This window comes from Ovis aries, chromosome 10 (assembly GCF_016772045.2).
Source record: "Ovis aries strain OAR_USU_Benz2616 breed Rambouillet chromosome 10, ARS-UI_Ramb_v3.0, whole genome shotgun sequence".
In the NCBI taxonomy this organism is placed as follows: Eukaryota; Metazoa; Chordata; class Mammalia; order Artiodactyla; family Bovidae; genus Ovis; species Ovis aries.
The window spans coordinates 71,332,358-71,357,570 of record NC_056063.1 but is presented as its reverse complement, the minus strand read 5'-3'; the positions used below and the strand labels follow the sequence as shown (position 1 = coordinate 71,357,570).

The window sequence follows — 25,213 nt, the reverse complement described above, 5'->3', positions numbered from 1 at the left end:
CTCCCAGATCTTCCTTGATTCTTTGTATTTCTTGATAAGAAAAAGGCTTATTAACTCTCATAGACTGATTATTTCTCCCAGTGGGTGTTTCATGAAGAGGCAACAGCTTGTGTGGCTGTTCCTCAGTCTCTGGCTGCTCGGTGCATATGATCCCGGGGATAGACTGGAGAAACATGTTTTTCTTTTTCTCTTTGTCTCCTGTCCTCCATCTCATCTCTTACTTTGATGGTCTGAGTTTCTACTGAAACCAGAGTAGTCTGAGGTCATACTGAGACAGGAGTTGTTTGGACCTCCATGTGGACAGTTTGAATCTCAGTTTGGATTTCCACTGAAACCAAGGCAACCCTTCTGAGCAGGGTTCTCTGGTTTTCAGTTTGCTTAGCTTGGAGCCCCGGGTACGGGGGCAAAATAGGAGGACAGGAGGGAGCTGAAGGTTTCACGCCCAAATCTATACCCTTAGGACATAAGTCTGGCATATTTCGCGGAGAGAAAAAGGGCAACCCATATGCTACTTCTACCCACTTCCCTTGTTCCTTATAGAACCGGTCTAATCGTAAAACAGTATTATACTTAAGAGACCCTCCAACCGGCCACTGTTTGCCATCCTCCAATGGATACCGTGGCCATGCAGTATCACATAGGAAGACCAGGTGTGTCTTCTTTAAGCCCTGGGAATAAAATATATCCCAGTTTTTCAAGATACAGTTCAAAGGAGGAAGGTTGGAACTGTTAGCTCCCATCTGTAAGAGAGAAAAAAAGTGACCAGGGCCATTTTTCTACCGGAGGCGTCCCTCCCTGCTCTAGGTGGGGGTGTAGACAGACTTTACACCAGAAGCTTTTCCTTCCTGGTCGGACTTAGTCTGTCCCTTACCGACGCAGGTGCTGTCTCGACCCTCCTGGTTCTACCACCGAGATGGGGTGGAGATGTACCATGGATAGACCTGATAGCATCTCTACCTTATATCCAGCTCTTCACCTTTAACCTTGCTTGCCTCTGATGCCACCCGGGGTGCAATCAGAGTAACTTTCTGGAATGCCTCCCAAGCTAAGACCGCTGGGGGAAACATTCGTCCCCTGAGTGCCTGTGCACGACCCTGATTATATTCCTGACCACAATAAGACTGATACAAACATAAAGCTGAGATGATCTTTTCAAGCATCACCACACCAGTATGAGAGCCTCCTCTGGTCCACTAAGAGTCAGCGTTTCCAAAAGAAAAAAACCATTTCAGTCCCAATCTGAGTAACCTTTAACCTCAGAGATGTTCTTGGAGCTATAGCTCCATCTAGTTTCTGAACTTCCGATTCCTAGTGAGGATAGGCGATTTCTAGACTACCAATCCAAGTTTGGGACCTAAGCCACAGTACAGAGTAACAGTGTAGATCACAAGTCCCTTGAAAGTCTAAATTCTGATAGATTAGGTTCAGTTCAGTTCAGTCACTCAGTCGTGTCTGACTCTTCGTGACCCCATGATTCGCAGCACAGCCAGGCCTCCCTGTCCATCACCAACTCCCGGAGTTCACTCAGACTCACGTCCATCGAGTCAGTGATGCCATCCAGCCATCTCACCCTCGGTCGTCCCCTTCTTCTCCTGCCCCAATCACTCCCAGGATCAAAGTCTTTTCCAAAAGTCAACTCTTTGCATGAGGTGGCCAAAGTACTGGAGTAGTTTCAGCTTTAGTATCATTCCTTCCAAAGAAATCCAAGTCTTGATCTCCTTCAGAATGGACTGTTGGAACTTCTTGCAGTACACGGGACTCACAAGAGTCTTCTCCAACACCACACTTCAAAAGCATCAATTCTTCGGCACTCAGCCTTCTTCCCAGTCCAACTCTCACATCCACACATGACTAATGGAAAAACCATAGCCTTGACTTGGTGGACCTTAGTTGGCAAAGTAATGTCTCTGCTTTTGAATATGCTATCTAGGTTAGTCATAATTGTTCTTCCAAGGAGAAAGAGTCTTTTAATTTTGTGGCTGCAATCACCATCTGCAGTGATTTTGAACCCCCCAAAATAAAGTTTGACACTGTTTCCCCTGTTTCTCCATCTAATTCCCATGGAGTGATGGGACTGGATGCCATGATCTTCATATTCTGAATTATGAACTTTAAGTCAACTTTTTCACTCTCTTCTTTTACTTTCATCAAGAGGCTGTTTAGTTCCTCTTTGCTTTCTGCCATAAGGGTGGTGTCATCTGCATATATGAGGTTATTGATATTTCTCCCAGAACTCTTTATTCCAGCTTGTGTTTCCTCCAGTCCAGTGTTTCTCATGAGGTACTCTGCATATAAGTTAAATAAGCAGGGAGACAATATACAGCCTTGTCGTACTCCTTTTCCTATTTGGAATCAGTCTGTTGTTTCATGTCCAGTTCTAACTATTGCTCCCCTGGCCTGCATACAGATTTCTCAAGAGGCAGGTTAGGTGGTCTGGTATTCCCATCTCTTTCAGAATTTTCCACAGTGTATTGTGATCCACACAGTCAAAGGCTTTGGCATAGTCAATAAAGCAGAAATAGATGTTTTTCTGGAACTCTCTTACTTTTTCCATGATCCAGTGGATGTTGGCAATTTTATCTCTGGTTCCTCTACCTTTTCTAAAAGCTGTTTGAACATCAGGAAGTTCACGGTTCATGTATTGCTGAAGCCTGACTTGGAGAATTTTGAGCATTACTTTACTAGCATGTGAGATGAGTGCAATTGTGCGGTAGTTTGAGCATTCTTTGACATTGCCTTTCTTTGGAATTGGAATGAAAACTGACCTTTTCCAGTCCTGTGGCCACTGCTGAGTTTTCCAAATTTGCTGGCATATTGAGTGCAGCACTTTCACAGCATCATCTTTCAGGATTTGAAACAGCTCAACTGGAATTCCATCACCTCCACTAGCTTTGTTTGTGGCGATGCTTTCTAAGGCCCACTTGACTTTACATTCCAGAATGTCTGGCTCTAGATGAGTGATCACACCATCATGATTATCTGGGTTGTGAAGATCCTTTTGTACAGTTCTTCTGTGTATTCTTGCCATCTCTTCTTAACATCTTCTGCTTCTGTTAGGTCCATACCATTTCTGTCCTTTATCGAGCCCATCTTTGCATGAAATGTTCCCTTGGTATCTCTAATTTTCTTGAAGAGATCTCTAGTCTTTCCCATTCTGTTGTTTTCCTCTATTTCTTTGCATTGATCGCTGAAGAAGGCTTTCTTATCTCTTCTTGCTATTCTTTGGAACTCTGCATTCAGATGCTTATATCTTTCCTTTTCTCCTTGGCTTTTCACTTGGCGGTGGTGGTGGCGGCCGGCGCACTAAAGGCAAGCAGTAGCAGCGGTGGTGGCCGGCACACTAAGCACGACTGAAAGCTACCCCACATCTGAGGTCAGGGGCAGTGGCCTAAAATGCCAGGCTGCGATGGCTCAGGCTGCCGAGAGGAGCTACCCTGTGTCCGAGGCCAGGGGTGGTGGCCGGAAGGAGCAACCCCATGTCCAAGGAGTGGTGGCTGCCCGAGCCCAGGAGGGCCTAGAGGAGCCATCCCACATTGAAGGTCAGGAAGGGAGGTGGGAGGAGATACCGCTCATCCAATGTAAGGAGCAGCAGCTGTGCTTTGCTGGAGCAGCCGTGAAGAGATACCCCACACCCAAGGTAAGAGAAACCCAAGTAAGATGGTAGATGTTGCAAGAGGGCATCAGAGGGCAGACACACTGAAACCATACTCACAGAAATCTAGTCAATCTAATCACACTAGGACCACAGCCTTGTCTAACTCAATGAAACTAAGCGATGCCCGCGGGGCAACCCAAGACGGGTCATGGTGGAGAGGTCTGACAGAATGTGGTCCACTGGAGAAGGGAATGGCAAACCACTTCAGTATTCTTTCCTTGAGAACCCAATGAACAGTATGAAAAGGCAAAATGATAGGATACTGAAAGAGGTACTCCCCAGGTCAGAAGGTGCCCAATATGCTACTGGAGATCAGTGGAAAAATAAATCCAGAAAGAATGAAGGGATGGAGCCAAAGTAAAAATAATACCCAGCTGTGGATGTGACTGGTTCTAGAAGCAAGGTCAGATGCTGTAAAGCACAATATTGCATAGGAACCTGGAATGTCAGGTCCATGAAACAAGGCAAATTGGATGTGGCCAAACAAGAGATGGCAAGGGTGAACGTCGACATTCTAGGAATCAGTGAACTAAAATGGACTGGAATGGGTGAATTTAACTCAGATGACCATTATATCTACTACTGTGGGCAGGAATCCCTCAGAAGAAATGGAGGAGCCATCATGGTCAACAAAAGAGTCCAAAATGCAGTACTTAGATGCAATCTCAAAAACGACAGAATGATTTTTGTTCTTTTCCAAGGCAAACCATTCAATATCACAGTAAGTCTATGTCCCAACCAGTAACACTGAAGAAGCTGAAGTTGAATGGTTCTATGAAGACCTACAAGACCTTTTAGAACTAACACCCAAAAAAGATGTCCTTTTCATTATATGGGACTGGAATGTGAAAGTAAGAAGTCAAGAAACACCTGGAGTAGCAGGCAAATTTGGCCTTGGAATACAGAATGAAGCAGGGCAAAGACTAATAGAGTTTTGCCAAGAAAATGCACTGGTCATAGCAAACACCCTCTTCCAACAACACAAGACTCTACACATGGACATCACCAGATGGTCGACACCAAAATCAGATTGATTATATTCTTTGCAGCTAAAGATGGAGAAGCTCTATACAGTCAACAAAAACAAGACCAGGAGCTGACTGTGGCTCAGATCATGAACTCCTTATTACCAAATTCAGGCTTAAATTGAAGAAAGCAGGGAAAACCGCTAGACCATTCAGGTATGACCTAAATCAAATCCGTTATGATTATACAGTGGAAGTGAGAAATAGATTTAAGGGCCTAGATCTGATAGATAGAGTGCCTGATGAACTATGGAACGAGGTTCGTGACATTGTACAGGAGACAGGGATCAAGACCATCCCCATGGAAAAGAAATGCAAAAAAAGCAAAATGGCTGTCTGGGGAAGACTTAAAAATAGATTAGGTTAGTACTGGTAATTCCCAAGGAATTATGAAATGGTCAAAGAGACTGAAAAGTTTGACTGAGAAAGGAGAGTTTGGTCCACACGCTTTGCCCATTTCTGGTCGGTTCCCAAAGGAGTCATCGGGTGCCTCTTGGCATTGGTAGGTCAGTATTAACCCCCGACAGGTTTCTGCCATAAGTCGTATGAGATCACTGTGGAACCGCAGAGCAGGGATCCTTACTTGCTTCATGCAGGGCACGTCATTCATTCACACAAGCACACCGTAGAGTTAGTAAAGCACAGCAGAAAACGTGTTCACTAAGAGAACATGAACTAGAGCTCCAAGCATCCTTACCTTGTCCTGAAGGATCCTGGACAAGCCCCCAAGATGAAAGGTTGTTGTTGAATTGCGATGCCGGGATTCTTGGCCCCCGGAGGAGAAGAATTAAATCCGGGGCCAGAGATGAGGCTTGATCGCTCAGAGCTTTTGTGTAATAAAGTTTTATTAAAGTATAAAGGAGATAGAGAAAGCTTCTGACATAGGCATCAGAAGGGGGTAGAAAGAGTACCCTCTTGTTAGTGTTAGCAATGAAGTTATATACTCTCCAATGAATCCAAAGAATGTCTGGAGGTTGTAAAGACCTTACCAGACCTACTCTCATAATTTACATTTTAAGATAACAGAATTAGCCAGAAGGTTTAATCCAGAGACTGCCCTCAGGCAGAACACATTGTTGTTATCTTTGTAAAGAGCAGGTCTACTCCCATAATTTACAGAATTAGCCAGAAGGTTTAATCCAGAGACTGTCCTCAGGCAGAATACATTATCGTTGTATACTCCTAAGGAATGTAGAGAAGAAAAAAGTTTGTCCTTTCTTCCTCCTTGAGAATTCCAGACCCCTCTCTCCTTGGGGATCCCTAGACTTCTTATCAACCTGCCTAGGAAATGACTCTCTCAGGAGGTCCCTAGTCAAGATGCTAAGAAAGAAGAATGTGAGAAAAGAAAATAATTTAACATTTTTACTGAGTTCATATGTACCTTCATTGGAAGACTGGATTCAGTTTTGGGTCTCCTACTTAAGAAAATGTAGAGATTGGACAACATGGCAGAGGAGTAGGTGGACCTGGAGTACATCTCTCTCCACGATATATCAGGAATACACCTTCAGACACAGAAGTGCATGCAGAACACCAGCTGAGAGTGGACAGGAGTACCTGACCAGCGGGAAAGAATATATAAAACCGTGCAAAACTCAGTAGGATGAAGGACTAGGCAGAAAAACAGGAGTGTTAGTAGGACTGGACCTTCCCTTGGCAGGTGGGGGAACTGAAGCAGGGGTCCAATTCCCCCATCAGGGCAATTGTCTGTGTCAGAGGAGAAACACATAAGGCTGAAAGTGAAACAGCTGATCTGTGGCAGCCTAAATGGAATGAGAATTAGACAGTCCTTGCCACAGCCATACATACCCTGGGCAGGAACGCTGGTTTCCTGGAAGGGATAGCGTCTGGGAGCTGGAGTTTAGGGATCGTGGAGCAAGCCCAGGGTGGGGGCTGCTGTTGATTGGAGAGAGATGGATCAGGAAAGATGTGAGGGAGGAGACTGTGATGGGAAATGCCTGTGGAGAAAAGCTGAGCAGCCATGGAAGCAAGGCGATACAGCTGAGTCACACATAGCGGGTGGAGCCATCACCATAGCCTCTCTCTCTCCACACTCCAGCATTGGCAGCTGAACAGTAGAGAGGCTGGCCCATCAATCGCTTCATGCACTGAACTACAGAGTAGGGCCCCAGGCAGGGGAGCCCCTCTATGTACTTGATGCTCCAAACAACAGAGAAAGACCCCAGGCAAGGAAACCCTCTAAGTGCCTAAATGGGGGGAGCTATGGAGAAAGACTGGCCAAAGAGGCCTTCTGATCACCAGCTGCAAAAGGTTCAAAAAAAGACTCTGATAGGGCCATAACTCCTGAGGCAGAAGCAGTCCATGTCCCTGCACATTTGGCACCGCCAGGGTCCCTGAAAGCCAAGCCAGCTGCACCACCTTCATGCTCAACTCTCACTGGGGACAGAGCTGCCACAGGCAAAAAAAGTCTGTGTCCATGCGCACAGGGTTGCTTCCATTATTCCCAACACTTTGTGACCCTGTAGACTATGGCCTGCCAGGCTTCTCTGTCTGGGGGTGGGGGGTGGGGGTGGTGTTCTCTGTGCAAGAATACTGGAATGTACTGGCCAATACTTGTGGCCATACCTTTCTAGAGCACTGTATTTCCTGCTACCTAGCCATCAACTCCCCTGAATATCTGGTGTTGCCAGAACCCCTGCAACCCAAGCAGCTGCACCACCTCCACATGTGGCCCTCACAGGGGCAAACCCAAGTCCTCCAGGGAAGACTCAGGAATAAACCCCAGTGGACAACCCACATGCAGAGGTAGAAATAAAACCACAATTGAAACCCAGGGGCAGTGTGGCTAAGGAAGAAGACTCAGAACTTTCCCACCAGCTGTACAAGCTGCAGATTAAATCCACACTGTCAACTAGGCAGACTCTGCATCTATGGAATATATAAAAGGACACTGAGAGCTCCCAAAAAAGAAAATACACTAGTTCTGATAGCTGTAGACGTTGGAGGCAAGAACACACAGGAGTAGGACCAGATTAGAATCTGAGCAGCCTTCACAGCAGGTTCAGAGATTAGCGCATTGTTGGAGGGCATCCTAGGGAGGTGAGGTGGACTATGACTCCTAGGGAGGGAAAGGACTCTGACAGCAGTGACTCAAGAAAAAAATTTATTGCTTTTACGGTTTGACTTGTTCTGTAGATTCTCTTGGATTTTTTTCTCTCTCTCTTTTTTTTTTTTTTTTGCTCCCCCTCTGTTGTAGTTGTTGATTTTATTGGCATTATGAAATCTAATTAAGCTTTTGAAATTTTTTCTTTCCATGAGTCACATTTTCTATTGTTGTAAACCTCTGCCTCTGTGTTGGGCTTTTGCAGTCTGGTGGAGTTTTCCTTTAATTTTTTTTCAATTTTCTCTTTTTAAAATTTTAAAAATCTATTATTTTCTACATTTATTCCTTTGTTTGCTTTTCCTACTGTTCTTTTCCACTTGCAGTTAATCTTTAATACATATAAATCTTCTTTATCTACCTCTATTTAACTTTGTGTATCTATTCTTTCTTTCTTTTCCTCTTAACATATTTGTTAGTTTTATTTTCATTGCTATATTCCCCAATTGGCACCTTGCTTTAGTTTTGTTTTCCAGTTTGTGCTTTAGGTAGTTTTGTTCTTAACTGGTAGATACAATTCTTGGTTTCCTTTGTTCACCAGGGCAATGTATTATACTTTATTTCTGTTGAACTGTTTTTATTTTTCTATGGGTGTATATGTATATGTTTATGTTCAGTCATAATTTTTATTGTTGTCATAAACCTCTGCCTCTACATTGCATTTTTGCAGTTCTGTGGAGTTTTCCTTTTTCTTTCCCCGCCCCCCCTTTTTTCCTTCTTCTTCCTTTTTTTCTTTTCTCTTTATTTTTTAATTTTTAAAATGTATTATATTTTTCTACATTTATTCTATTGTTTACCTTTTCTACTGTACTTTTTCCCTTGGAGTTAATCTTTAATGTATATAAATCTTCTCCATCTACCTCTATTTAACTTTGCATATCTATAATTTCTTTCCTTTCCTCTCAACATATGTGTTAGTTCTATTTTCATTGCATTATTCCCCACTTGGCACCCTGCTTTTATTTTGTTTCCCCGTTTGTGCTTTAGTTAGTTTTGTTCTTAAGTAGTAAATATAATTTCTGATTTCTTTTGTTTGCTGGATCAATCTACTGTACTTTATTTTTGTTGAACTGTTTAGACTTTGCTTATAGATGTATGGGTATATGTAAATATTCCATTATTTTAATTATTATTTGCCTGGTTTTGTAACTGCCATTTGTCTGAGGTTCATCTTTGGTTTCTCATTTTGGGGTATTTGTTTCAATCTCACTTCATGCCATAAAAAACCATTTGTGGAATCTTCATTCCTGACCAGGAATCGAGCCCTGTGCCTTTAGAGTGGGAGGTCTGACTCCAAGACACTAGATGACCAAAGAACTAACCCTCAGTTCAGTTCAGTTCATTTGCTCAGTTGTGTCCGACTCTTTGCAACCCCATGAATCACAGCACGCCAGGCCTCCCTGTCCATCACCAACTCCCAGAGTTCACTCAGACTCACGTCCATCGAGTCCGTGATGCCATCCAGCCATCTCATCCTCTGTCATCCCCTTCTCCTCCTGCCCCCAATCCCTCCCAGCATCAAAGTGTTTTCCAATGAGTCAACTCTTCACATGAGGTGGCCAAAGTATTGGAGTTTCAGCTTTAGCATCATTTCTTCCAAAGAAATCCCAGGGCTGATCACCTTCAGAATGGACTGGTTGGATCTCCTTGCAGTCCAAGGGACTCTCAAGAGTCTTCACCAACACCACAGTTCAAAAGCATCAGTTCTTTGCCGCTCAGCCTTCTTCCCAGTCCAAGTCTCACATCCATACATGACCACAGGAAAAACCATAGCCTTGACTAGACGGACCTTAGGCGGCAGAGTAATGTCTCTGCTTCTGAATATATTATCTAGGTTGGTCATAACTTTTCTTCCAAGGAGTAAACATCTTTTAATTTCCTGGCTGCAATCACCAACTGCAGTGATTTTGGAGCCCCCCCCAAAATAAAGTCTCACACTGTTTCCACATCTATTTCCCATGAAGTGATGGGACCAGATGCCATGATCTTCGTTTTCTGAATGTTGAGCTTTAAGCCAACTTTTTTACTCTCCTCTTTCACTGTCATCAAGAGGCTTTTTAGTTCCTCTTCACTTTCTGCCATAAGGGTGGTGTCATCTGCATATCTGAGGTTATTGATTTTCTCCCGGCAATCTTGATTCCATCCTGTGCTGCTTCCAGTCCAGCGTTTCTCATGATGTACTCTGCATATAAGTTAAATAAGCAGGGTGACAATATACACCCTTGACGTACTCCTTTTCCTATTTGGAACCAGTCTGTTGTTCCATGTACAGTTCTAACTGTTGCTTCCTGGCCTGCATACAGATTTCTAAAGAGGCAGGTTAGGTGGTCTGGTATTCCCATCTCTTTCAGAATTTTGCACAGTTTATTGTGATCCACACAGTCAAAGGCTTTGGCATAGTCAATAAAACAGAAATAGATGTTTTTCTGGAACTCTCTTGCTTTTTCCATGATCCAGCGGATGTTAGCAATTTGATCTCTGGTTCCTCTGCCTTTTCTAAAACCAGCTTGAACATCAGGAAGTTCACAGTTCACGTATTGCTAAAGCTTGGCTTGGAGAATTTTGAGCATTACTTTACTAGCATGTGAGATGAGTGCAATTGTGCGGTAGTTTGAGCATTCTTTGACATTGCCTTTCTTTGGAATTGGAATGAAAACTTGACCTTTTCCAGTCCTGTGGCCACTGCTGAGTTTTCCAAATTTGCTGGCATATTGAGTGCAGCACTTTCACAGCATCATCTTTCAGGATTTGAAACAGCTCAACTGGAATTCCATCACCTCCACTAGTAGTGATGCTTTCTAAGGCCCACTTGACTTCACATTCCAGGATGTCTGGCTCTAGATTAGTGATCACATGAGAACTCACACAAAGGAAAACACTTGAATAGAAGACCAGCATCAACAACCACCAGTAGCACCCTGTGCAGGACGCCTCATCTAAACAACAAACACATTCAAAATACGAACTCAATCAACCAGCAAACAGGATTACCACCTCACTCAGCCTTACCAATCAGAGGAATATCAAACAAATTTAAAAACTCAGCACAAATCTCACCCTGAAGAAGCTTACACAAACACTAGAACAACCTTAGGAGGGTAGAAACCAAAAGGAAGAATGAATTCAACCTTGAAGCCTGGGAAAATGAGACCTCAGACAGACTCAGTAAAAAAAAAAAAAAAAAAAAAAAAAAAAGGGAAGAAAAGAAAAGGCAGGTAAATACTACACAAATGAAGGAACAAAACAGAAAAGCAAAAGTCAAAATAAATGAAGAGGAAATAGGAAAACTATCTGAAAAAGAATTCAGAATAATGATAATAAAGATGATCAAAAACCTTGAAAAAATGGAGAAAATGCAAGAATCAATTAACAAACGCCTAGAAGAATTAAAAAGTAAACATACAGAGATAAACAACAAAATTACTGAAATTAAAAATACTCTGGAAGGAATCAACAGTAGCATATCTGAAGCAGAAGAACGAATCTGTGAGCTGGAAGATAAAATGGTAGAAATAACTTCTGAAGAGCAGAATAAAGTAAAAAGAATGAAAAGAACTGAGGATAGTCTCAGAGACCTCTGGGATAATACCAAACACACCAATATCTGAATTATAGGGGTCCCAGAAGAAGATGAGGGAAAGAAAGGGTATGAGAAAATTTTTGAAGAGATTATAGTTGAAAATTTCCCCAACATGGAAGAGGAAATAGATGATCAAGTCCAAGAGGCACAAAAGGTCTCCCATACAGGATAAACTCAAGGAGAAACACACCAAGACACATACTAATCAAGCTAGCAAAGACTAAACATAAAGAAAGAATATTAAAAGCAGCAAGGGAGAAGCAACAAGTAATATACAAGGGAAACCCCATACACTTAAAGAGCTGATCTTTCAACAGAAACTCTGCAGGCCAGAAGGGAATGGCATTATATATTTACAGTACTGAAAGGGAAGAATCTACAACCAATATTACTGTGCCTGACAAGAATCTCATTCAAAACTGATGGAGAAATAAAAAGCTTCTCAGACAAACAAAAGTTAAGAGAATTCAGTATCACCAAACCAGGTTTACAACAAACGTTAAATGGACTTATACCATTAAGAAATACAAGAGGAGAAAAAAGATCTACAAAATCAACCCCAAACAATTAAGAAAATGGCAATAGGAACATATACATCAACAATTACTTTAAATGTTGGAGAAGGCAATGGCAGCCCACTCCAGTATTCTTGCCTAGAGAATCCCTTGGACAGAGGAACCTGGTGGACTGCTGTCCATGGGGTCTCACAGAGTTGGACACGACTGAAGCGACTCAGTATGCCTGCATGCATTGGAGAAGGAAATGGCAACCCACTCCAGTATTCTTGCCTAGAGAATCCCAGGGAGAGGAGTCTGGTGGGCTGCTGTCTATGGGGTTTCACAGAGTCGGACAGGACTGAAGCGACTTAGCAGCAGCAGCAGCACTTTAAATGTAAATGGATTAAATGCTCCAATCAAAAGACACAGACTGGCTGAATGGATAAAAAACAAGACCCATATATATGCTGTCTACAAGAACTCACTTCAGACCTCAAGACACATATACACTGAAAGTGAGAGGATGGAAAAATATATTTCATGCAAATGGAAAGCTAAAGAAAGCTGGAGTAGCAATCCTCATATCAGACAAAATAGACCTTAAAATAAAGAATATCACAAGAGATAAGGAAGGACACTTCCTTCCCTAATGATCAAGGGATCAATCCAAGAGGAAGATAAAGCAACTGTAAATATCTATGCACTCAACATAGAAGCACCTCAATACATAAGATAAACACTAACAGACAAAAAAGGAGAAATTGACAGTAACACAACAACAGTAGGATACTTTAACACCCCACTCACATCAATGGACAGACCATCAACACAGAAAATTAAGAAGGAAACACAAGTCTTAAATGATAATTTGATGATCTCATTGATATCTTCAGAACACTCCATCCAAATGGAGAAGAATATACCTTGTTCTCAAGTGCACATGGAACATTCTCCAGGATAGACCACATCTTGGGCCACAAATCAAACCTCAGTAAATTTAAGAAAATTGAAATTGTATCAAGCATCTTCTCCGACCACAATGCCATGAGACTAGGTATCAATTATAAGAAAAAAAACTGTGAGAAACATAAACACATGGAGATTAAACAACACATTTCTAATTAACCAACAGGTTACTAAAGAAATCAAAGGGGAAATCAAAAACATTCTAGAAACAAAAGACAATGAAAACATGACAACTTAAAACCTGTGGGATGCAGCAAAAGCAGTTCTAAGAGGGAAGTTTATAGCAATATAATTCTATTTCAAAAAGCAAGAAAAACATCTAATAGACAATCTAACTTTATACCTTAAACTGGAAAAAGAAGAAGAAGAAAAACAACAACAACAACAACAAAAAACCACCAAAATTAGTAGAAGGAAAGAAAGAAAGATCTGAGCAGAAATAAAAGAAAAAGAAATGAAAGAAACAATAGCAAAGATTAATAAAACTAAAAGCTGGTTCTTGAGAAGATAAACAGAATTGACAAACCTTTAGCCAGACTCATCAAGAAAAAAAGAGAGAAGAATCAAATCAACAAAATTTGAAATGAAAAAGGAGAAGTTACAACAGACATTGCACAAATACAAATGATTATAAGAGATGATTTTGAACAACTACATGCCAATAAAATGGAAGAAATGGACAGATTCTTAGAAAAGTTCAATCTTCTAAAACTGAACCAGGAAGAAATAGAAAAAGGCAAGCTAATTATAAGAACTGAAAGTGAAGCTGCAATAAAAAAAAAAAAAATCCACCAAAAAGAAAATCCCAGGACCAGGTGGCTTCACAGAAGACTTCTATGAAACATTTAGAGAAGAGCCAATGCCTACTCTTCTAAAACTTTTTCAAAAGATTGAAGAGGAAGGAACACTTCCAAATTCATTCTATGAGGCTGCCATCACCCTGTTACCAAAACCAGACAAAGACAACACAAAAATAGAAAACCACAAGCCAATATCACTGGTGAACATAGATGCAAAAATCCTCAACAAAATTTTAGCAAACAGAATTCAGCAACACATCAAAAAGCTCATACACCATGATCAAATTGGGTTCATTCCAGGGGTGCAAAGATTCTTCAATATATGCAAATCAATCAATGTGATATACCATATTAAAAACTGAAAGATAAAAACTATATTGCAATAGATGCAGAAAAAGCCTTTGACAAAATTCAGCACCCATTTATGATTAAAACTCTTCAAGAAATGGGCATAGAGGGAACCTACCTCAACATAGTAAAGGCTGTATAGCATACGCCTACAGTAAACATTATTCTCAATGGTGAAAAACTGAAAGCATTCCCCCTAAGATCAGGAACAAGACAAGGGTGTCCATTTTCACCACTATTATTCAACATAGTTCTGGAAATTCTAAGTACAGCAAACAGAGAAGAAAAAGAAATAAAAGGAATCCAGATCAGAAAAGAAGAAGTAAAGCTCTCATTATTTGCAGATGACATGATATTGTAATTGAAAACCCTAAAGATAGTATCCGAAAATTACTAAAGCTAACCAGTGAATTCAGCAAAGTTTCAGGATACAAAGGCAATATACAGAAATCACTTGCATTTCTATATAGTAACAATGAAAAATCAGAAAGAGAAATTAAGGAATCAATCCCATTCACCATTGCAACAAAAAGAATTAAATATCTAAGAAAAATTATCTAGGAGACAAAAGAACTGGACACAGAAAATTATAACACTAATGAAAGAAATCAAATATGACATAAACATATGGAGAGAGATTTCATGTTTCTGGGTAGGAAGAATCAATTCTGTGAAAATGACTATAATACCAAATGGAATCTACAGATTCAATGTGATCCATAGCAAGTCACCAATGAAATTTTTCACAGAACTAGAACAAAACATTTCGTATGGAAACACAAAAGACCCTGAATAGCCAAAGCAGTCTTGAGAAAGAAGAATTGAGCTGGAGGAATCCACCTTCCTGACTTCAGTTTATACTACAAAGCTACAGTCATCAAGACAGTATGGTACTGGAACAAGAACAGAAATCTAGACCAATGAAACAAGATAAAGAGCCCATAAATAAACCCATGCACCTAAGGGTACCTTATTTTTGACAAAGAAAGAGGCAAGAATATATGATGGGGCAGAGACAGCCTCTTCAATAAATTGTGCTGGGAAAATTGGACAGCTACATGTAAAAGAATGAACTTAGAACACTTCCTAACACCATACACAAAGATAAACTCAAAATGGATTAAAGACCTAAATTTAAGACCAGAAACTTTAAAACTCTTAGAGGAAAACATAGGCAGAATGCTTGATGACATAAGTAAAAGCAAGAGCCTCTATGACCCACCTCCTAGAGTAATGGAAATAAAAACAAAAGTAAGCAAGTGGAACCTGATTAAACTTGAAAGCTAAGACAACCCTCAGAATGAGAGAAGATAATAGCAAATGAAACAACTGACAAAGGATTATTTCCAAAATATACAACAAGCTCATACAACTCAACACCAGAAAAACAAACAACCCAATAAAAAAGTGGGAAAAATATCTAAACAGACATTTCTCAAAAAAAGACACACAGATGGCTAACAAACACATGAAAAGATGCTCAACACGGCTCATTATTAGAGAAATACAAATCAAAACAACAATGAGATATCACCTCATACCAGTCAGAATGGCCATCATCAAAAAGCCTACAAACAATAAATGCTGGAGAGAATGTGGAGAAAAGGGAATGTTCTTACACTGTTGGTAGGAATGTAAATTGATGCAGCCACTATGGAAGATGGTATGGAGATTCCTTTAAAAAACTAGGAATAAAACCACCATATGACCCAGCAATCCCACTCCTAGGCATATACCTTGAGGAAACCAAAATTTAAAAAGACACATGTAGCCCATTGTTCATTGCAGCACTATTTACAGTAGCTAGAACATGGAAGCAACCTATATGTCCATCGACAGATGAATGGATAAAGAATTCATGGTATATATACACAGTGGAATATTACTCAGCCATAAAAAGGAACACATTTGAGTCAGTTCTAATGAGATGGATGAACATAGAGCATATTATACAGAGTGAAGTAAGTCAGAAAGAGAAAGATAAATGTTGTATTCTAACCCATATATACAGGATCTAGAAAAATGGTACTGAAGAATTTATTTACAGGGCAGCAATGGAGAAACAGACATAGAGAACAGACTTATGGATATGGGAAGAGGAGAGGAGAGGTGAGATCTATGGAAACTTACATTACCATATGTAAAATAGCCAACGGGAATTTGCTGTATGGCTCAGAAAACTCAAACAGGGGCTCTGTATCAACCAAGAGGGGTGCAATGGGAGAGAGATGGGAGGGAGATTGTAAAGGGAGGGGATGTATGTATACCTACGACTGATTTCATGTTGAAGTTTGACAGAAACAACAAAATTCTGTAAAGCAATTATCCTTCAATAAAATAATAAATTAATTTTAAAAAGACTTAAGCCAGATTATAGTTGACCCTACATTGTAGGATTAAGTATTGATTCTAGTAAGCATCCATGAAATAAGTGAAATGATTAAAATCATACTCAGATGTGGAATAAATGATTCTCAAATTCTAGACTTTATTAATTCTAGGTTTAATAAAGAATTTATTTTCAAAGTGATAGAATAACAAGCATAAACTAACAAGGTCTTCCACAGAAGCCCTGTGTCAGACCTGAAAACTTTTCTTCTAATGTACCTTAAACAAATGATGGAGGAAAAGGACTGGCAGCCAAGCAGCAGGTTATGGAGGCTCCCTCTCTGATTTAAAAACATGTTTTTCATTCCTGAGGTCTGGATCCATCCACAGTGTCTGGATCCACCAACTGCAAGTAGCAGGGGGACATTTGTCATATATCCCTTGCTCCCTAAAGCACAGACTCCACTGGCCTCTACACACTGTAAATACATTCTGTATTTTCCTATCTTGACTTCAACATGATGCAAAATTTCTCTACAATGGATCTTCTGTGGAGGGAAGGGAGGGGATGGAGGAACACCAGGGCAAAGCGAGCTGAGTCTCCTGAAGCACAAAGGCTTTCCTGAGCTCTCTTCCCTGATCTCTACAGGGTTCTTAGCAGAAATGGTAGAAAACAGGAGCAAACTCACTCTTGGAACAAGTGCCTGCTGACTTCTGCATCCACTGTGCTGAGCGGATCGTCCAGGAGGTAGATGTCTGCATCCTGATACACGGCTCTAGAAAATGTAGAGAGACATCAGGAGAAGACACTTCACACCCCCATCTGTAAAAGTGTAAGATGGTAGTAGAATATATTTTAAATCTTTTTCCTATTCCCCTTTCCTATCTCCATATAGGATTTACAGCTTTTGAAGGAAGGAGATCTAAATGGGTCCCATCTCTGAATTATGATGGCCTCCAACAACTTCATGTTCCTACAAGCCCAGGGAAAGGGCCAAGACCCTGCTTCACATAGGCCCACCCAGGAATGGGGTCTGCATGCTCATGTCCACTAGGCGCCATGGAGGAGGAGGGGCAGGATGGCAGCTGAAACCCCATTTACCTGGCGAGGCTGACCCGGGCTTTCTGTCCTTCACTCAGTGGGATTCCTCTCTCTCCTATCTCAGTTAGATCTCCTTCCTTCAAAAGCTGTAAATCCTAAATGGAGATAGGAAAGGGGAATAAGAAAAAGATTTAAAATATATTCAACTACCATCTTACACTTTTAGTATTAATTCTTTATACAAGTATTTGATCAACGTGCATGCATGTCAGCTGCTAAGTTGTGTTTGACTCTTCCTAGCCCCATGGACTATGGCCCATCAGGCTCTTCTGTCCATGGGATTCTCCAGGTAAGAATACTAGAGTGAGATTGGATCCATGTTTCCTGCACCAGCAGGTGGATTCTTTACCACTGAGCCACCAGGGAAGCCACCACAGTGGGTATATGCTAGAGTAACTAAACTTTAACCTTGAACACACACACACACACACACACAAAACCTCTCAGTGTTTTCTATTTGTTTTCATTCTTTAGTTTTTCACATCATCTATGCATTTGACTGTTTTAACAGATATTTATTGGGGATCAATGAATTCAGTTGTGAAGAAACAAAGCTCCTAGAGTTTCTCTCCATGGTGGGAGAGAGATGATATGGAAAATAACCTGAGTTCAAGTACTGAGGATGAGAATGAAAAGGAAGCTGCTCAGGAGGATGGAGAGTGAAGGAGGGAAGTGAGTCCACACTTGGGCGGGGAGGGCTCTGCTCAGAGCAGGTGTGAGCAGATCTGGGGGAGGGGGAGGTGCTCAGGCAGACCTGGAGAGTGCAAGTGCAAGGGGCCATGGGGGAGATGCCCAAGGTATTCAAGACAAAGAGGCAGGAGAAGGGAGTAAGAATGAGAGGGGTGAGGGCCGAGACAGAGCAGGAGTAGCCTGTGTCACTCCAGTAAGAGGGGGCGGGGAAGACTGATGTGGTCTGAGGTTTTTAAGGAATCACTCCTGTGCTTTGCAGACAACTGTAAGTGGGGAAGGGTTAGGGTGGGTACAAATGAGAAGGCTAATGGAAAAAACTAGGTGACAGATGACCGTGGTCAGGACCACAGTGGAAGCAGCAGGAATGGAGAGATGGGGTCACACTCCAGACACATTTAGAAGGTGGAGTCTGTAAGACCTGCAGACAGGATGGGTGTGGGCTGTAAGAGAAGAGAGACTGTGGTGTTTGGGGTGAGGAAGGGGAAGGACAGGGTTTCCATTTACTGAGTTGGGGGAGATGCTGGATACAGGCTTAGGAGACTTTGCTTGCAGACAAGCTGAGATGACCTCTCGGTGATGTCATGATGCAGCTGAACACGCAGGTGTGAAGGTCTGTGCTAGAGACATAGGTGTGAGAGCTGGTAGCCCAGGCTGGTGAAGGCACAGGACTTGTTTCATCAGGGAATGAATGTGTCTTCAACTGGACATTTTGCTGATCTCGGTCTCAGCTTCCCACTTTCAGAGAAGGGATAACACCTGACCCAAGTCCTCACAGTGATACTTAAGGCAAGTGACAGAGTGACAGATAAGGTCTATAAAAGAAATGCGAGCAGAAAGAGCAGGCAGGGCAGGAAAACCAAAAGAAAAGAAACAGTGCTTGACGGACACCCAGCAGATCAGCTGGACTAAGTAGATGATTGTTTGTGGATGCAGGAAAAAACTCAAAGCTAAGAAGGAAATGAAGTTGTAACTTGAGGATCTGGGTATCAATGCAAAGCAGTTATATATGAATATTATTTAAGAAGTAAATAGACAAATCAGCCTATTTTCCCCAGAGCATCATGGGGGAAAAAGAATAGATCACAAGAACATTCCCAAAATAACAAGATAAAAATCAGGCTTACGTTAAGCAGTATTATATTAGAAGTCATACATTGCCTATAGTTATCACTTGGCACATTTTGACATAGATGAACAATTTGTTTGGAGTTTTTATCACTAACCCCCTCCGGCATCAACCTAGGAAGCACAGCAGTACATTTCTGCAGATGAAGCCCTCACTTCTTCAGTTCCTTTTTGCAGATGAAGCCCTCACAATTTATCATTATTTCACTTTCTTTCTTTCTTGAGCTCAGGAATTAATATTATCTCTTGCTTTTGGTTTTCATTTTAAAAAAAGAATGAGCTGTATTCTCAGCCTCACACACACACAAAGAATTACTTAGCCTCTCTTTCACTTTTGACAGTCCTTGCAAACTGTTCCACCTAGTTTTTAAGCTTTGATTTTCTCTTGTTCAAATGATTTTCTTCTTAAAATAGCACCACATTGTAACATAGCAATCTTAACCACATTCCAGAAAAGGCACTTATGGCCTCTCTTTACAGGACATAAGAAACTATCCCTCAGTCTGGTAGTAATTCTTCAAGTGTGTTGTTGACCCTGCAAAGTATTTATGAACAAGTCACCAAGAGGAAAAACATTTTTGAGGATTTGAAGTAAAACAAATCAAGCTGATTTATCTGTCAACATTATCTTATTAAAGAGGAAAAGCTTGAGTTGAGAATATATTACAGTTCCTTCCACTGACGGGAAGGTGTTCTTATTCATGTTTGTTATTCTAAGTTCAGTTCAGTCCAGTCCTTCAGTCATGTTTGACTGTTTGCAACCCCATGGACTGCAGTATGCCAGGCCTCCCTGTCCCTCACCAACTCCTGGAGTTTACTCAAACTCATGTCCATTGAGTCAGTGATGCCATCCAACCATATCATCCTCTGTCGTTCCCTTCTAAGGTATTTTTATTATTATTTTATCCTAAGTTAAATATAACCAATTCGCACTGAACAGCAGACACACACACTAGAGGCAAACTAGGATATGGCAATGCTGGCTTGATGCCATCTGTCCAGAAGCATATCAAGGGCCCTTCAGCGATGGTAGAGACTTACAGTAGAAACACTACAGAGCAGACTGCTGAAGTGGTTGATGCGGGCATGATATGAGGCTCTGGCACAGGAGGGCTGGACGTGAGTCAAGCAGTGGGAAGGATACACCTTCCTTCACAGCTTTTCTTCCACTTGGAATCACCCCTCCTCTCACGTTATGTCAATATCCTGCCCATCTTTCCAGGCTCATCCCAAGCACGCTCTCCCATGAAACCATCCTGGACTCATCTCTTCCTGCTGGGTTCCTAAGATTCTGTTCACATTTCTCATTTCTCCTGAAGGATCCGTCTTATTCTGCTCCATCATTTGTACACGTGCACATAGCTTCTCTCAGTTCCTGGGGGTAAGATCTGTGCACCAAGCTCTGTGCTAGACTCTTGACGATGATTATCTCTAATCCCCACAACAAGCTGCACAGAAAGTACTGGCCCCATTTCACAGATGAGGAAATTGAGGTCATATCACTGGTCTGAGGACGGTAAGCTCTTAAACAGAAAAGCAGGAATCTGAACCAGCTCATGTCAGTTCATAGCCTTCTGCTCTTTCACATCATGCTGCCCAGGTGGTGACTGAACAGTATATTTGAAAGTAAGGCAACACTAAACTAACTCAAGCCTCAAAGGCCTCTATACCAAGACACAGAAGGATCACACTTATCATCCTAAGATTGTCAAGACAATCTGAGAAAAAAATGTCCAAGTAAGTGATCTATGTGGGAAAATATTAAACTAGAATTTATCAGTTTGATACCTTTAAATACATGTTGACTAAATATTTTCAAAAGCCTCCCAGTGGTTAAAGATAACATGTAGACAAATGTTACATATCCAAGCCAGGCTTCAGCAATACATGAACTGTGAACTCCCTGATGTACAAGCTGGTTTTAGAAAAGGCAGAAGAACCAGAGATCAAATTGCCAACATCCGCTGGATCATGGCAAAAGCAAGAGAGTTCCAGAAAAACATCTATTTCTGCTTTATTGACTATGCCAAAGCCTTTGACTGTGTGAATCACAATAATCTGTGGAAAATTCTGAAAGAGATGGGAATACCAGACCACCTGACCTGCCTCTTGAGAAATCTGTGTGCAGGTCAGGAAGCAACAGTTAGAACTGGACATGGAACACAGACTGGTTCCAAATAGGAAAAGAAGTATGTCAAGGCTGTATATTGTCACTCTGCTTATTTAACTTATATGCAGAGTACATCATGAGAAGTGCTGGACCGGAAGAAACACAAGCTGGAATCAAGAGCTCTGGGAGAAATATTAATAACCTCAGATATGCAGATGATACCACCGTTATGGCAGAAAGTGAAGAGGAACTAAAGAGCCTCTTGATGAAAGTGAAAGAGGAAAGCGAAAAAGTTGGCTTAAAGCTCAACATTCAGAAAATGAAGATCATGGCATTCGGTCCCATCACTTCATGGGAAATAGATGGGGAAACAGTGGAAACAGTGTCAGACTTTATATTTTGGGGCTCCAAAATCACTGCAGATGGTGACTGCAGCCATGAAATTAAAAGACGCTTACTCCTTGGAAGAAAAGTTATGACCAACCTAGATAGCATATTCAAAAGCAGAGACATTACTTTGCCGACTAAGGTCCGTCTAGTCAAGGCTATGGTTTTTCCTGTGGTCGTGTATGGATGTGAGAGTTGGAATGTGAAGAGGGCAGAACGCCAAAGAATTGATGCTTTTGAACTGTGGTGTTGAAGACTCTTGAGAGTCCCTTGGACTTCAAGGAGATCCAACCAGTCCATTCTGAAGGTGATCAGCCCTAGGATTTCTTTGGAGGGAATGATGCTAAAGCTGAAACTCCAGTACTTTGGCCACCTCATGCGAAGAGTTGACTCATTGGAAAAGACTCTGATGCTGGGAAGGATTGGGGGCACGAGGAGAAGGGGACAACAGAGGATGAGCTAGCTGGATGGCATCACGGACTCGATGAACATGAGCCTGAGTGAACTCCAGGAGATGGTGATGGACAGGGAGGCATGGAGTGCTGCGATTCATGGGGTTGCAAATAGTCGGACACAACTGAGCGACTGAACTGAACTGACATTGCTTATATTATGGTAACAGAATATTGTTATTGCTGATTTATATAATGTGCTGTGTGTAGAGCACCTGTAAAAATATTAAATCAAGAAATAGAAGTAAAATACTCAGATACCTTCTTTCTTACATGTCAAATTTTATGTTTGCAATTTTTCCAAAAACTGGCTTAGCTTATAATTAAGAATTAATTCAACTGAGACTACCAAGAGGGATGGTATGGGGGGGGGGGTTGTTCAGGTTGGGGAACACGTGTATACCTGTGGCAGATTCATGTTGATGTATGGCAAAACCAATAAAATATTGTAAAGTAAAAAAAAAAAAAATCATTCTAATACTTATAGAGTGCTGGTTATGTTCCTAGCAGTCAGGTGCTTTAAAATCACAACCACATTTCATCCTCAAAACAACCTCATGAGGTTGATAATTTTATTCTCTCCATTTTACAGATGAAGAAACAGGCTTGTAAGGATCAATTAGCCAAATCACATACCTGATCTACCCTTATGGCAGAAAGTGAAGAGACTAAAAAGCCTCTTGATGAAAGTGAAAGAGGAGAGTGAAAAAGTTGGCTTAAATCTCAACATTCAGAAAACTAAGATCATGGCATCTGGTCCCATCACTTCATGGCAAATAGATGGGGAAATAGTGGAAACAGTGCCAGACTTTATTTTTGGGGGGCTCCAAAATCACTGCAGATGGTGACTGCAGCCAGGAAATTAAACGACATTTACTCCTTGGAAGGAAAGTTATGACCAAACTAGATAGCATATTAAAAAGCAGAGACACTACTTTGCCAACTAAGGTCCGTCTAGTCAAGGCTATGGTTTTTCCAGTGGTCATGTATGGATGTGAGAGTTGGACTGTGAAGAAAGCTGAGCACCAAAGAATTGATGCTTTTGAACAGTGGTGTTGGAGAAGACTTTCTTTTAATATAAATTTATTTATTTTAATTGGAGGCTAATTACTTTACAATATTGTATTGGGGGAGGATGGGATCATTTGAGAGAATGGCATTGAAACATGTATAATATCATATATGAAACGAGTCGCCAGTCCAGGTTCAGTGCATGATACTGCAGAAGACTCTTGAGAGTCCCTTGGACTGCAAGGAGATCCAACCAGTCCATCCTAAAGGAGATCAGTTCTGGGTGTTCATTGGAAGGACTGATGTTGAAGCTGAAACTCCAATACTTTGGCCACCTCATGTGAAGAGTTGACTTATTGGAAAAGACTCTGATGCTGGGAGGGACTAGGGGCAGGAGGAGAAGGGGACAACAGAGGATGAGATGGCTGGATGGCATCACCGACTCAATGGACACGAGTTTGAATAAACTCCGGGAGTTGGTGATGGACAGAGAGGCCTGGCATGCTACAATTCATGGGGTCACAAAGAGTCGGACACGACTGAGCGACTGAACTGAACTGAACACACCTGATCAACAGACAGACTGGGACTCAATTCCTGAACCTTCTGACTCCTAGATCTTGGAGTTGATGTCATCAGCCTCAATCAATGTTGGCAATGTGATTACTTCATGTCTCCCTATTTTCTTACAGCAACATTTTCAGCTCAACAAACTTAAATGATTACTTCAATTAGACCTGGTATAATACATCTAGTTGTTATTAACAGATGTAATATAAAGAGTGTTTGTGTTTTGTTTTTTTAATATAAATTTATTTTAATTGGAGGTTAATTACTTTACAATATTGTATTGGTTTTGCCATACATCAACATGAATCCTCCACAGGTATACACGTTCCCCATCCTGAACCCCCCTCCCTCCTCCCTCCCTGTACCATCCCTCTGGGTCGTCTCAGTGCACCAGCCCCAAGCATCCAGTATCATGCATCGATCCTGAACCGGCGATTCATTTCATATATGATATTATACATGTTTCAATGCCATTCTCCCAAATCATCCCACTCTCGCCCTCTCCCACAGAGTCCAAAAGACTGTTCTATACATCTGTGTCTCTTTGCTGTCTTGCATACAGGGCTATCGTTACCATCTTAATCGTTACCATCTAAATTCTATATATATATGTGTTAGTATACTGTATTGGTGTTTTTCTTTATGGCTTGCTTCACTCTGTATAATAGGCTCCAGTTTTATCCTCCAGGATTTGGAGGAGGTGGGAATAAGAAGAATAAGGAGAAATTTTTATTATATTTGTATGGATGGATGGGTGGATAGATGGATCAAGTCAGGGCCAGGGCTTTGCTCTCTCTTACTTTTCTATCCTGACCCTCCCTTCCTGCCAAGGAGGAAATGTATGCAAGGGGCCTTGACTCCATGTCCCACCTCCACAGAGAACAGGAGAGTCGTCCATGTTTATAAATGTCACATTTACAGAGCCAAGTCCTAGGCAGGTTGATAAGAAGTCTAGGAGTCCCCAAGAAGAGAGGGGTCTGGAATTATCAAGGAGGAAGAAAGGACAAACTTCTTTTCCTCTACATTCCTTAGGATTATATAATAATAATATATCCTGCTTGAGGACAGTCTCTGGAAAAACACTTCTGGCTAATCCTGTTATCTTAAGGTGTAAATTATGGGAGTAGGTCTAGTGAGGTCTTTACAACCTCCAGACATTCTTTTGATTCACTGTAATACTAATTAGAGAGTATATAACTCCATGGCTAACACTAGCTAGGGGTACTCTTTCTGCCCCCTTCTGATGCCTATGTCAGAAGCTTTCTCTATCTCCTTTATATTTTAATAAAACTTTATTACACAAAGCTCTGAGCGATCAAGCCTCATCTCTGGCCCTGGATTGAATTCTTCTCCAGAGGCCAAGAATCCCAGTGTCTTTTCTTGTGTCAGCAACAACCTTTCAACTTCATGTACAGAAGAACTGCTGCACAGTCCAGTCCAGCAGGG

General features: G+C 41.4%; 1 protein-coding gene across 11 annotated transcripts in view; it reads right to left on the bottom strand.

Annotated features, from left to right (window-relative positions):
* The window catches only part of LOC106991387 (ATP-binding cassette sub-family C member 4-like), a 589,015-nt gene that overhangs the window by 121,017 nt on the left and 442,785 nt on the right, over window positions 1-25,213 (bottom strand). For 10 of the 11 annotated variants that reach the window (XR_009595284.1, XM_042254994.1, XM_060394635.1 and 7 more), the window contains exons 12-13: window positions 17,423-17,517; window positions 17,010-17,096 (exon numbers count right to left, since the gene is read on the bottom strand). The exons of the other annotated variant lie outside the window; for it this stretch is intronic. Coding sequence is in view for 9 of the 10 variants with exons in the window: in XM_042254994.1 (XP_042110928.1) it covers window positions 17,010-17,096; window positions 17,423-17,517 (182 nt within the window). In the remaining variant the exon portion in view is untranslated. The remainder of the gene's footprint in view (window positions 1-17,009; window positions 17,097-17,422; window positions 17,518-25,213) is intronic. 11 annotated transcript variants of the gene reach the window in all.